General features: G+C 44.2%; 1 protein-coding gene across 2 annotated transcripts in view; it reads right to left on the minus strand.

The window, feature by feature from the left end:
- Positions 1–5,017: 5,017 nt before the first annotated feature.
- PTPN9 (protein tyrosine phosphatase non-receptor type 9) overlaps positions 5,018–13,405 on the minus strand; it is a 62,744-nt gene continuing 54,356 nt past the window's right edge. For both annotated transcript variants that reach the window (XM_080980769.1, XM_080980768.1), the window contains exon 13: positions 5,018–6,836. In XM_080980769.1, the coding sequence (XP_080836895.1) occupies positions 6,622–6,836 (215 nt within the window). In that variant the 3' untranslated portion in view covers positions 5,018–6,621. The remainder of the gene's footprint in view (positions 6,837–13,405) is intronic.

Below are 13,405 nucleotides of genomic sequence, written 5' to 3' on the forward strand. Positions count from 1 at the left end.
AGTCCCGGCAGACTGGAGGAGGGCAAATGTTGTCCCTATTTTCAAAAAGGGGAAAAGAGAGGACCCAAATAATTACCGCCCAGTCAGTCTGACATCAATACCAGGGAAGATTCTGGAGCAGATCATTAAGCAAACAGTCTGTGAGCACCTAGAAAGGAATGCTGTGATCACCAATAGTCAGCATGGATTTCTGAAAAATAAGTCATGTCAGACTAACCTGATCTCGTTTTTTGACAGAATTACAAGCCTGGTAGATGAAGGGAACGCAGTGGATGTAGCCTACCTTGACTTCAGCAAGGCATTTGACAAGGTGCCCCATGATATTCTTGTAAAGAAGCTGGTAAAATACGGTCTTGACTATGCTACCACTCAGTGGATTTGTAACTGGCTGACTGACTGAACCCAAAGGGTGCTCATCAATGGTTCCTCTTCATCCTGGAGAAGAGTGACTAGGGGGGCCACAGGGTTCTGTCTTGGGCCCAGTCTTATTCAACATCTTTATCAACAACTTGGATGATGGACTCAAGGGCATCCTGATCAAATTTGCAGATGACACCAAACTGGGAGGGGTGGCTAACACCCCAGAGGACAGGATCACACTTCAAAACGACCTTGACAGATTAGAGAACTGGGCCAAACAAACAAGATGAATTTTAACAGGGAGAAATGTAAAGTATTGCACTTGGGCAAAAAAAATGAGAGACACAAATACAAGACGGGTGACACCTGGCTTGAGAGCAGTACATGTGAAAAGGATCTAGGAGTCTTGGTTGACCACAAACTTGACATGAGCCAACAGTGTGACGCGGCAGCTAAAAAAGCCAATGCAATTCTGGGCTGCATCAATAGGAGTATAGCATCTAGATCAAGGGAAGTAAAAGTGCCACTGTATTCTGCTCTGGTCAGACCTCACCTGGAGTACTGTGTCCAGTTCTGGGCACCACAGTTCAAGAAGGGCACTGACAAACTGGAACGTGTCCAGAGGAGGGCAACCAAAATGGTCAAAGGCCTGGAAACGATGCCTTATGAGGAACGGCTAAGGGAGCTGGGCATGTTTAGGAGAAGAGGAGGTTAAGGGGTGATATGATAGCCATGTTCAAATATATAAAAGGATGTCACATAGAGGAGGGAGAAAGGTTGTTTTCTGCTGCTCCAGAGAAGCGGACACGGAGCAATGGATCCAAACTACAAGAAAGAAGATTCCACCTCAATATTAGGAAGAACTTCCTGACAGTAAGAGCTGTTCGACAGTGGAATTTGCTGCCAAGGAGTGTGGTGGAGTCTCCTTCTTTGGAGGTCTTTAAGCAGAGGCTTGACAACCATATGTCAGGAGTGCTCTGATGGTGTTTCCTGCTTGGCAGGGGGTTGGACTCGATGGCCCTTGTGGTCTCTTCCAACTCTATGATTCTATGATTCCCCAAACCATGGCCACCTGCCTCTCACCTGAGCACATGGGTCAGGTTGAGCCATGACTGGATCAGCTGTGCAAAGCAAGTTCCCTGTGGGGAGGGCGCAGCCAATCCCTGCAGAAAGTGAAGCCACCTGCCATCAATGGTGAGGCTGAGGTGGGCCACCCTGGCCACCTGCCACAAGGGGTAGGGAAGATGGGTATCTGGCCTGATGCTTAGATGAGTTCTCTTAACCTTAGTTTACAATGAATGGCAGCAGTTCTCTAGGATTTAATAGACTCATAGACCTGTAGAGTTGGGAGAGACCCAATAGGTCCCCTAGTCCCTCCCCCACCTGGAGGTGCAGGCTGTACTTCTGCCTGCACCCAGATGCGTGTGTTGCAGCTCTTTGCAGAGACGGAGACAAACCAGCAAAAGACATTGGGATTGCACATGGCACCCCAAGGGCACGTGGAGGTGCGGAGGGGGGCAGAGATGAGCCAGCACAACCAGAAATGGTGCTCCTCGATTGCTTCCCTGCCTTACTTCAGGAGGTTGCGGGTCTGGAAAAGGGCTTTGGGCAAACATCTCCATGCAAGCAGGAGGAAATCTACTTTGTATGCAGAAGGTCCCAGGCTCAGCCCCCTGCATCTCCATGGAAGGCAGAGACTGTCCATGCCTGAAGCCCTGGAGAGCCTCTGCCAGTCCATGTAAACAGTAGTTAAGCTCAATGGAGCAATAGCTTGATTCTGTGTGTGGCACCTTCCAATCGTTATATTTAAACCATCCCTCTATTTAGAACCACAAGAACCAGGATCTTGATTTATTTTTATGGCAGGAGCCAAAGTTCCCCACGCAGAGGAGGATCCCAGGTTCAGGCCCCTGCCAACTGCAGATCCAGGGGGGACAACGGCTCCCACTGGAAACCTTGGAGAGTTGCTGTTGGTCATTGTAAGCCAGGAGGGGGAACCTTCGTTGATCTCCATAACAGTTGCTGGAACCTTCAGGAGGGGAGGGTGGTCTTGTGCTTGAATCCTGCTTGCAGGTTTCCCACAGAATGCTGGACCAGAAGGGCCATTGACCTGATCCAGCAGGCGCTTTTATATCCATCTCCTCTGACCTTGACTACGCTGTCTGGGGCTGATGTGGAAGGATGTCCAGCAACATCTGGGAGGGCCATAGGTTCCCTATCCCTGGTTCACATTGACTAACAGGTGGAGCAGAGGTCTGATTTAGTAAATTATTATTACATTCATACAGCACCTTTATCTTCCAAGGATCTCAAGGTGATGTACATAGTTCCCCTCCTTCCCATTTCATCCTCACAACAACCCAGTGAGATAGGTTAGGCTTCTAGCCTAAGGTCACCCAGTGAGCTCCATGGCTGAGTGGGGATTTCCCTCCCAGGTCCTTGTCCAACACTCTAGCCATTATGCCACATAGTTTCTCACGTCCATCCATATTCCTGGGTTCTAAGGCATATAGGATAGTAAAGCTAAACACTTGAATTGTGGTTGGAAATGGAAGTGTTTAATTCATTTTTTAGGAAGGTGGAGGGGGAAATCACAGGTACTGAGATCTGGGATTCCATGCCGAGTTATTGATTTCACTTCACAGGATGGTAAGATGTGGAGGCAACTGGGAAACCCTCTGTGCTGTCAAGAGACAGACGTATTTCATCTTTTGCCATTGCTATTTCACTGCCCCCGACTTGTAGCCATGGGCCAAAGAACTCTGTGGGTGTTTTGGTTTCAGTAATTATGACTGTGATGTAGAGAAAAAAAAGGGCTGCCTCTTTCCTTGCAACAAAGGCAGCAACTAAATACTGGACAAATATAACAATCCTTAATGGAGTTCAGTCAAAGGTGCTGCCAAAGACAGGTAGGTCACAGGATTTGCACGAAGCAGAAGAGTGAGTCATTTTATTGCCAACAAAATGCCTGCAATTTTGAGCTGAGCCTTAACCACCCAATTACCTTGATTTCTTTATTTTTCTTAAAAGAAAGAAAATATAATCAAGTAAAGAATAGGAGAAACCAGAATCAGTGATCCTCTTTCCACTCCAGGTGGAGACCAAAACAGCAGCAAAGGTGGTGTCTAGTAGGTCTCAATAAATGAGATAAATTGCTTATGTTTAAAGGGCTTTTTGTTGTGGTGCGACGGGTGGGGTGAAATGCCAGTTTGTGAAGGGCTTAAAGAAAAGAAGCTGGACTGATACTAGCTACTGTCAAGTAACTCTTGCATGAGAGGAACTTATCTGTTATAAATTTTGGAAAGTTGTTTCTGTATTTGCTATGCATTTGGACTCCTCTTAGCTTTTGTAACCCAATTTTACCTGCTCCCAAGGAGCAGGTTTTTGTATTTTGCTTGGGTACAATTGGATGCCATTTTTAATCAATATGGCAGACTGAACTTTCCAAAAGCACGGATTTCAAAAGTGCAGTGATTTTGTTTGGCTTCTTAGAAAGCCCAAGCACTGCTGGCAGAGCATTTCCTTTGCATGTAACAGGTTCCAGGTTCAATCTCCAGCAACCGCAGAAAGGGCTGGGAGAGATCCCTTCGGACATCCTAGAGAACTTCTGCCATGGTTTGACTCCTATAAACAGCTTCCCACTTTCCCATCTTCTGTGAGCTGCTTGGAGCACAGTGGGTTTGTAGGAAATGAGGTATGTAAATGATCTGACTGCTTCTTGGCCTTTCAGCTAGGATCATGCAAAAACATTATCTATGCTAATTCATCGGTTCTTACCAGATCCAATACAAATCCAATACAGCCTGGATTTGAGGACTATATATTAACTGGATTTTTGGAACTCGGAGATGGAATAGGGGCTTCCTCCATCTGCTCCACGCATCAATCCAGTACAGTGGTACCTTGGGTTAAGAACTTAATTTGTTCTGGAGATCCGTTCTTAACCTGAAACTGTTCTCAACCTGAAGCATCACTTTAGCTAATGTGGCCTCCCGCTGCCGCCGCACCGCTGGAGCATGATTTCTGTTCTCATCCTGAAGCAAAGTTCTTAACCCGAGGTACTATTTCTGGGTTATTGGAGTCTGTAACCTGAAGCGTCTGTAACCTGAGGTACCACTGTATTGCAGGACACCTCCAAGAATGGCTCACCAAAAATAAACAAATCAACTATTTTTGAGAGATGTTCAGTGCAAAACTGAAATTGGGAAAGAAACCACGACAGTTTAAGCTGGTACCAGAAACTGACCCACACCAGGAATCTCCCAGTCATTCACATGCTTTAACTGAGGGCCAAGTAATGTTTTTCCAGCTTGAGGAGCACACACTCTCATCAGTTTTTGGAAAGCTGTATGCCAGGCTGGGTGAGGCCGGAGGCAAAGGGGGTGGAGCAAACAGATGCAACTCGGAACTTGCTATGGGAGCCAGGCCAAAGCACTAGAGGCGTCTCCAACTCTCCGCACCCTGCTTCATACAGGAAAGCAGGAAGCATTATCACAGCTCAAGGGCCTGTTCCTGTCAGGCAAAACCAGCGCCGGAAGTATGAGAATGGAGGGGGCCTGGGGAAGAGTCATAACAGGCAGGCTGACTGGCCCCTGGGGCTTGACTTTCACCACCTCTACTTTAAACCAACGCAACAAATGAGACGGCAGTGAAGGTGTGGGTTGTAGGTATATTTATTTGCAAATACAAGAGAGAGAGAGAGAGAGAGGGAGGGAGAGAAAGAAATCGCCATACAATAGCAAATAGGAACATTTACAGTTATCTCCAATTCGGACTTGATCAAGTTAATGTTAAATACAAAACTGAGAAAGAGAGGGAGAGAAAGAAAGAAAAAGGGATTGTAAAAAATAAAAAATATGCGCATTCAAAAGAGCTTATTCCAGTATAAAGTTACTGAGAGCAGCTCAGATGCCACCCTCCTCCTCTCCAAGCAGAAATTGGGGTGGAGGGTGGCTGTCAGCCTGCTTTAAGAAAACAGGAGCTCCCAGTCTTGTCACTGGCAGGCTGCGCAAGGAGAAAGAACTGGATGTAGAGAGGAAGAATTCCCCCACTTAAACAAAATTGGCTTTCAAGGTTTTGTGGAAGAGAACAGATCTGAGGCCCGATATCAAGTCTCTTTCCTCTACCTCCCTTCTCCCAGATGTTTGGGGGTTAAGCCCCACTTATTTGGCCACTCACATCCACACTGTCCCCTGCTGAGTCCTTCGTACCAACAACTGCCTAGCATTCCTGGCTAGCAGCAAAACTGCAAGTGTGTTCCACATGCCCCGCCCCACATCGCAGGAAAAGAGACCCACAGATCTGCACCCCAGCTAATAACCTTTTCTGCAGGCTTAAGATACAATCACAGGCAAGAAAGGTGAAGGCAGGGGAGAAGAATCCCACTGGGATGTGGCACGGAGGATCCTTGCAGGTTAAGGGTGCATCCTGCTGTGGCAACATCACATGGACACACACACACACCAGGCACTGCGGCATTTGTGTGATACGACATCACAACTTGCACGCAACCTGTACGCCTCTGCACAACAGGTGTGCCCTTGCAAGTGTGTGTATGTTGAAGCTACATCAGTGGGTGAACTGGGATGGCACAGTGGGCAAGACCAACCTTGGGCAGGCTGGGCAGACAAGAACCATTAACATAATTCATAACACTGATGCTGCCACTCAATACAAAAGGTCCCTGTAAGATATTAGGACTCTGCATCGTATTTATGCAAAGAGAATACTGGCTACATCTTTGAACGAGGAGTGTGTATTAAGTACATACAGACAAGGAAACACCTAGATTCAGTGGTGGGCAAGACGGAAATCTTCTTCTATCTTGGCCTTGGATATAACTGGAAAGGGTCCCCTTCTGCATCAGAACCAGGAAAGCAGCACCCCCTCTGTCTCCAGAAGGTGGAGGACACTGACATGGCAAGGAGTTCCATCTTCTCCCTGTTTGCCTCCAGTGGCAAGTCAGGGCCGAAAGTTTGGTTTGTTCTTTTTTTAATAAGGCACAGTTCAATCAAGGGTGCTAGTCTTGGAGAATGCAAGCCTTCATAGCCCACGGCTACTAGTTGCGACTTGAGCTAGCCAGCTAGTCAAACAGAAAGTTTCTGATAGCCTCAGCGGCAGAAAAATTGGCTCAAATCAGTGTTCTGGGCAAAGCTGCATCTGAAGATGCTGACGAATCTGGTTTGGTCAAGAGGGAGGAAGGGAGGAAACAGGGTTTGGCCTGGTCCCTGCTGCTCTGTGGCCGCTGGGCCAGGATTCCTATTAGCTCTTTTCCTTCCCTGCCCAGGCATAGGAGGAAGGGAGCAGGTTCTCTCTCTGCGCATGCTCAATGATGGCCAAGTAGCAGAAGTAGTACTGCTCGGGGGTCTGGATGCTGAAAGCTCGCTGCGTCCTCATCCGCACCACTGTCTGCTGCACGTTCAGCGTGCCCACATCCTGCAGTTGAGACAGGCAGATGTCCAGAGCACAGAAGGTACCTGGGGGAAGAAGATCACCGTAAGCCATACCCAAGCCAGGACCCCTTGGACACTCCACATCCACCTTCCCCCACATCCTGGGGCCCTTGAGGTGTTGTTGGACTCCAGCTTCCCCCAGCCTCAGTCAGCATGGGCCAATGGTCAGGGAGGGTGGTCCTGCAACACATAATGGCTCTGCTCTGCCTCCACAGCTGGTGGCTCTGAATACCAGTTGCTGGAAACTGCAGGAGGAGAAAGGGCTCCTTTGCTTGGGTCCTGCTTGCCAGTTTCCCTCGGGCATCTGGTTGGCCACTGTGAGACCAGGATGCTGGACTGGATGGGCCAGTAGCCAGGGACCACATCCAGCAAGCTCTTCTTTTTATGTTCTTAACACCGGGAGGGCCACAGGTTCCCCACGTTTTGGTTCCCCACCCATGTTCTTCAAACCCTATGACTGATTTCAGCCAAATGTTCATTCATTCATTGTGGGTTTTATCCAATGAAGTGCTAATTTAAAGTAACAAAGGTATACTTGTTCTGCAGCCGAAACGTTTTGCACCAGCAGAACACTGTGATGCAAGAGAAAGATCAAGCAGTTTGCTGCCACGTTTGCCCTGCAACAGAAGCAACAGAAGGAACAGTCTACTGTTCAATGAGCTTCTGCGAATGCAGCTGCTGAACTGGATTCCTCCACTGCACTAAACTGAAACTCGCCCATCCACTAGTGCAAGAGCCCTTGCACTCATGGACAGAAAACTCTGGATATAGTCCACTGTCCTGAAAAATATCACACATATACACAAATAGGAATAAGGAAGCCCTGGCTGCCTCACAAATTTCTTTTTGTCTGATTATTATTATTAATTATTATTTATTGAATTTCTATACCCGGAGGTCTCAGGGCGGTTCACATAAAAAGATCACAGTATATAAAATAAAAATAAAAGCAATAACCCAATAAAAACCCTGAAAAAAGCCACTACTGAGAAATCCCCATTCTTGTGTTGCCACCCTCCAAACCTCTTGAGGAGGCACACAAAGAAGGGCCTCAGAAGATTATCACAGGGTCCGGGAAGGTTCATATGGAAAGAGGTGGTTCACGAAGTACAGGTGAAACTTGGAAAATTAGAATATCGTGGAAAAGTTCATTTATTTCAGTAATTCAACTTAAAAGGTGAAACTAATATATGAGATAGACTCATGACATGCAAAGCAAGATATGCCAAGCCTTTATTTGTAATAATTCTGATGATTATGGGGTACAGCTGATAAAAACCCCAAATTAACAATCTCAGAAAATTAGAATATTGTGAAAAGGTGCAGTAGCTATTCAATCCATAACACCTGCAATGGGTTCAGTAGGAAGCACAATCATGGGGAAGGCTGCTGACCTGACAGTTGTGCAGAAAGCCATCATTGAGACCCTCCATAAGGAGGGAAAGCCTCAAACGGTGATTGCAGAAGAAGTTGGGTGTTTCCAAAGTGTTGTATCAAAGCACATCAATGGAAAGTTATGCAGAAGGGGAAAGTGTGGAAGAAAAAGGTGCACAACAGCAGGGATGACCACAGCCTGGAGAGGATTGTCGGGAAAAGACCATTCAAATGTGTTGGAGACTTTCACAAGGAGTGGACTGAGGCTGGAGTTAGTGCATCAAGAGCCACCACACACAGACGGCTCCTGGAGATGGGCTTCAAATGTTGTATTCCTCTTGTCAAGCTGCTCCTGAACAAGAAACAGCGTCAGAAGAATCTTGCCTAGGCTAAAGAAAGAAAAAAAAGAACTAGTCTGTTGCTCAGTGGTCCCAAGTCCTCTTTTCTAACGAGAGCAACTTTTGCATCTCATTTGGAAACCAAGGACCCAGAGTCTGGAGGAAGAATGGGGAGGCACACAATGCCAGATGCTTGAAGTCCAGTGTGAAGTTTCCAATGCCAAATGCTTGAAGTCCAGTGTGAAGTGTTGATTTGGGGAGACATGCCATCAGCTGGTGTTGGTCCACTGTGCTTCATTAAGTCCAGGGTCAACGCAGCTGTCTACCAGGAGATTTTGGAGCACTTCATGCTTCCTTCCGCAGACAAGCTTTATGGGGATGCTGCTTTCTTTTTCCAGAAGGACTTTGTCACCTGCCCACACTGTCAAAAGTACCAAAACCTGGTTCAATGTCCATGGGATTACTGTGCTTGATTGGCCAGCAAATTCACCTGACCTGAACCCCATAGAGAATCTATGGGGCATTGCCAAGATAAAGATGAGAGACATGAGACCGAGCAATGCAGAAGAGCTGAAGGCTGCTATTGAAGCTTCCTGGTCTTCCATAACACCTCAGCAGTGCCACAGGCTGATAGCATCCATGCCATGCCGCATTGAGGCAGTAATTGATGCAAAACAGGCCCAAACCAAGTACTGAGTATATATGCATGCTTCTACTTTTCAGAGGTCCAATATTGCTCTATTTGCAGTCCTTGTTTTGCTGATTTCATTTAATATTCTAATTTTCTGAGATTGTTAATTTGGGGTTTTCATCAGCTGTACACCATGATTATCACAATTATAACAAATAAAGGCTTGACATATCTTCCTTTGCATGTCACGAGTCTATCTCATATATTAGTTTCACCTTTTAAGTTGAATTACTGGAATAAATGAACTTTTCCACGATATTCTAATTTTCTGAGTTTCACCTGTATTGCGGTCCTGAGCCGTTTAAGGCTTTATAGGTCAAAACAAGGACTTCCGGTTGACTGCACAGTTATGGCAGTCGAGACCTCTTTCGGCTGAAAGAGCCCTTGCGCTTTGAAGTTGGGGAGACCGTGAGAGCGTCGCGGTTCCCCGGAAAAAAACTCAGATTGGGCGTTCTAAGGACCTGGTGGTCCAGCGGGTGCAATTTAGCGACTCCCCTGCTCCCCGGTAAGCTCATTAGAGCCCCAAGAGTGAGCGGGGTGGGAGACGCAGCACAGCAGAAACGAGTGCTTCCTTCAAAGCAGCGAAGCTCTGAGACTGGCTAGCTTGAGTGGCCAATTCCTTCATTAAAAAAGAGACTGAAAGTTGGAACTGTAAGTACTTAAAAACTTGATTTGGAAAATTGGGAAGAAAAGGGAGACTTAAAAACAGGGGTCGGTCCCCTTTGTGGAACAAAGTAAAAATCGGTGCGCTAAGACCAAAGCCTAAAAGGAAAGAAAAACTTTTCAAACTCTGCAAGCAATTTAGCCCCCCCCCCCCCGAGGAAAGGGGGCTTTGGATAATTTGTGCTATTTTGGAAATCTATTAATAAGTCTGAGATATCCTCTTTCGGTACCGGACCACCCAGGAGGGAAGTCTAGTCTCCACTGTGACATCACAATGGAAGTGGAAACATTCAATCCCTGTCTCTACTGAGTTGGTTATAAACTTTCCTGCGATGCCTGGCAACATTTTAAAGTGGATAAAAAGTGTCTTCAGATTCCCTCAGAGCAAGGGGAGCCTTGGAAAATTTTCTCTTTGCCATTTTTGTTGTTGGGATTTAATGAGTTTTAAAGATTAAGGAAGCTGTTCCTGATCCGGCTGCAGTGGGATTGGTGGAGGGAACTTGTTTTTCTCCCTTATTGTACCCGACTGTGTGACTGACCTTGACATTCTTTAGCTACGAGTTCAGAAAGAGAAAGGCTGAAACGTGGTTCTAAAGCAGCACCACAATTTGAGGAGTCGGTGATGTCAATGTTAAATGATATTAAAGAAGGATTAGATCGTAACACAGCTTCTATAAATAAGTTGGGGAAATAGATTGAACATTTAAGTATCAACATGAAAGATGTGAAAGATGAGATAAACACACATGATGCAAGGTTGACACAGCTGGAGAATGTTAGAGTGCAGGATCTGGAACGCTTGCAGTACGAAAATGCAAATTCAATCGCTTTTCTCCAATTGAGTGTGAAAGAATCACATCTGAGATTGAGAGAGGTCCCTTTTCTGGAAGAAGATAAACTCAGAGAATCTTTGATAGGATTTTTTGTGGATTTCTGGGATCTGAAAAAAGAGGAAGTGGAAGATTGGGTAGAGAAAGCTTACAGATTTGGCCCTAAAAAAGAGACCAAAACAGCTTACGATAGTATTGTGGTCTTTAAGACCAAGGAACAAAGAGATATCATTTTGGGACATCATTATAAAAAAGGCCTTAAAATTCCTGACAAATCGGTGGTGCTCTTTAAAGAAATTCCACGGCAATTTTTGAACCTGAGATCTCAGTACAGGGACCTGACTGACAGAAAGAACATCTTTTTTAGGTGGGAATTTCCAGGGGGGCTATCTTTCAAATTTGAAGGAAGACTCTTGAGGAGGACAGATTTATGCAAAAGCACTTGGTAGAACCTGGATTACAAACCTCACAGCCACTGGGAGCAGAGGCAGCATCCCCGTAAGTAGACAATATGGCATTGAGAATCTATTCATGGAACATAAATGGCTTGAACTTACCCAGAAAAAGGGGGAAATTACCATATTATGGAAAAACAAAATTTGGATATAATTTGCTTACAGGAAACCCACATTACAAGACTACATAGAAAAACTCTAATAAATAAAAGATTGGGCCAAGAATTTATTTCTTCTGATAAAGTTAAAAAAAGAGGAGTGGTTTTCTACATTAAGGAAAAATGGAATCCAAAATTTCCTTTTAAAGATGAGGAAGGAAGACACATAGTAGTTGAAATTACAGCACAAGGTGAGAAATATTTGTTATTAGGAATCTATGCACCTAGTGATGGCAAAGTGGAATTTTTTAAGAACTTGGAAACATGTCTGTTGGAATACATAGATTATAAAATTATATTGATGGGGGACTTGAATGGAGTTGCATCTACTTTGATGGATAGAACTCAGAGATCAAAGGCTACGAATTCTGGCAGACTACCTAAGACTTTTTTTGACCTAACTGAAAAATTTGATTTGTCAGATATATGGAGAATAAAATCCAATGGAAAGAGGCTTTACTTTTTTCTCAGATGCAAACCAAGTATTTTCGAGAATTGACTATTTATGGATATGGAAGTCCAGAGACTTGGTTCCCAAAGTAATAAAAACAGAAATTTGCCCTAAAACTTGCTCGGATCATAATGCAGTTTTTATGGATTTGAAAATGTTTGTTCAGGGTTCCTTCAGATGGCGAATGAATGATGATTTGTTGAGAAGTACATCAATTGTTAATAAGGCCAAAAACCCCTAAAGGATTATTTTGAACTTAGTATAAATCAAGGAACGGAAACAAGGGTTATTTGGGGGGCCAGCAAAGCTGTAATGAAAGGGTTTCTGATACAACAAAACTCAATTAGGAAAAAGTCACAGAATGAGAGAAAAGATAAAATTATGGAACAACTAAAAGACAAAGAGAAGAAGCTCAGAGGAAACCCAAAAAGAAATTAAAGCTTTACAGGTTCAATATTCAGTTAGTAAATCAAGAAATTGAATGGAAGATAAGAAGGATGAGACAAAGAAATTTTGAATCTGCAAATAAATGTGGGAAATTATTAGCCTGGCAATTAAAGAAGAGACAAAAACAAAGTACTATTACAAACATTGTAACAGAAGGAAAATCTATAGAGAACCCTGCAGACATTAGAAAATGCTTTTATAAATATTATAAACAACTGTATAAAAAGGGTAAAGAGGATATGGGAAAAATCGAGCAATTTATAAAGATTAATGGTTTGCAGCAGATTCCGGAGGATAAAAAAACCTACTAAAAGGTTTAATTACAATTAAGGAAATGGAACAGGCAATAAATTCAATGCAACTTGGCAAGATACCAGGACCTGATGGTCTATCAGCGAAATATTATAAGACACTGAAAGGCTGGCTCATCCAAACTCTGGTAGAAGTATCTAATTCGATTCTGCAAGGGGGCAAAGCACCTGAAACCTGGAAGGAAGCTTATATTACTCTGATTCCTAAACAGGGTCAAGATAGATCCAATGTTAAAAACTACAGACCAATCTCCTTACTCAATGTGGATTACAATTTTTTTGCAAATATATTGGCCAACAGGCTAAAGAAGGTTTTATCTAAGTACATTCACAAAGACCAGGCAAGATTTCTGCCTGGAAGACATATGAAAGATAACATTAGAAATTATGTGGATATTCTGGAAAAGTTAGAAGCAAGAAAGAGTTGTAAAGCAATGTTAATGTTTATTGATGCAGAGAAAGCCTTTGACAATGTATCTTGGAGTTTTATGTTACATTATTTAGAGAGTATGGGGATAGGCCATGATTTTTTAAATGGTATTAAAGCGATCTATCTAGAACAAAGAGCCAAAATTATTGTAAATAATGTGGTTTCAGAGGAAATTAGAATTGAGAAGGGAACCAGGCAAGGGTGCCCACTTTCCCCTCTGCTGTTTATTTCAGTCCTGGAGGTCTTGCTAAGTATGATTAGAAAGGATGAACAAGTCAAAGGTATCACAGTAGGTTCGAAACAATACAAATTAAAAGCCTTTGCTGATGATCTAGTATTGACATTATAAGATCCAGACTCCAGTGCAGTTAAAGCACTGGAGCTGATACAAGAGTTTGGTCTGGTAGCAGGATTTAAATTAAACAAGAGCAAAACCAAAGTAATA

This window comes from Podarcis pityusensis, assembly GCF_964106645.2.
Source record: "Podarcis pityusensis genome assembly, chromosome: 14".
Classification (NCBI taxonomy): Eukaryota; Metazoa; Chordata; class Lepidosauria; order Squamata; family Lacertidae; genus Podarcis; species Podarcis pityusensis.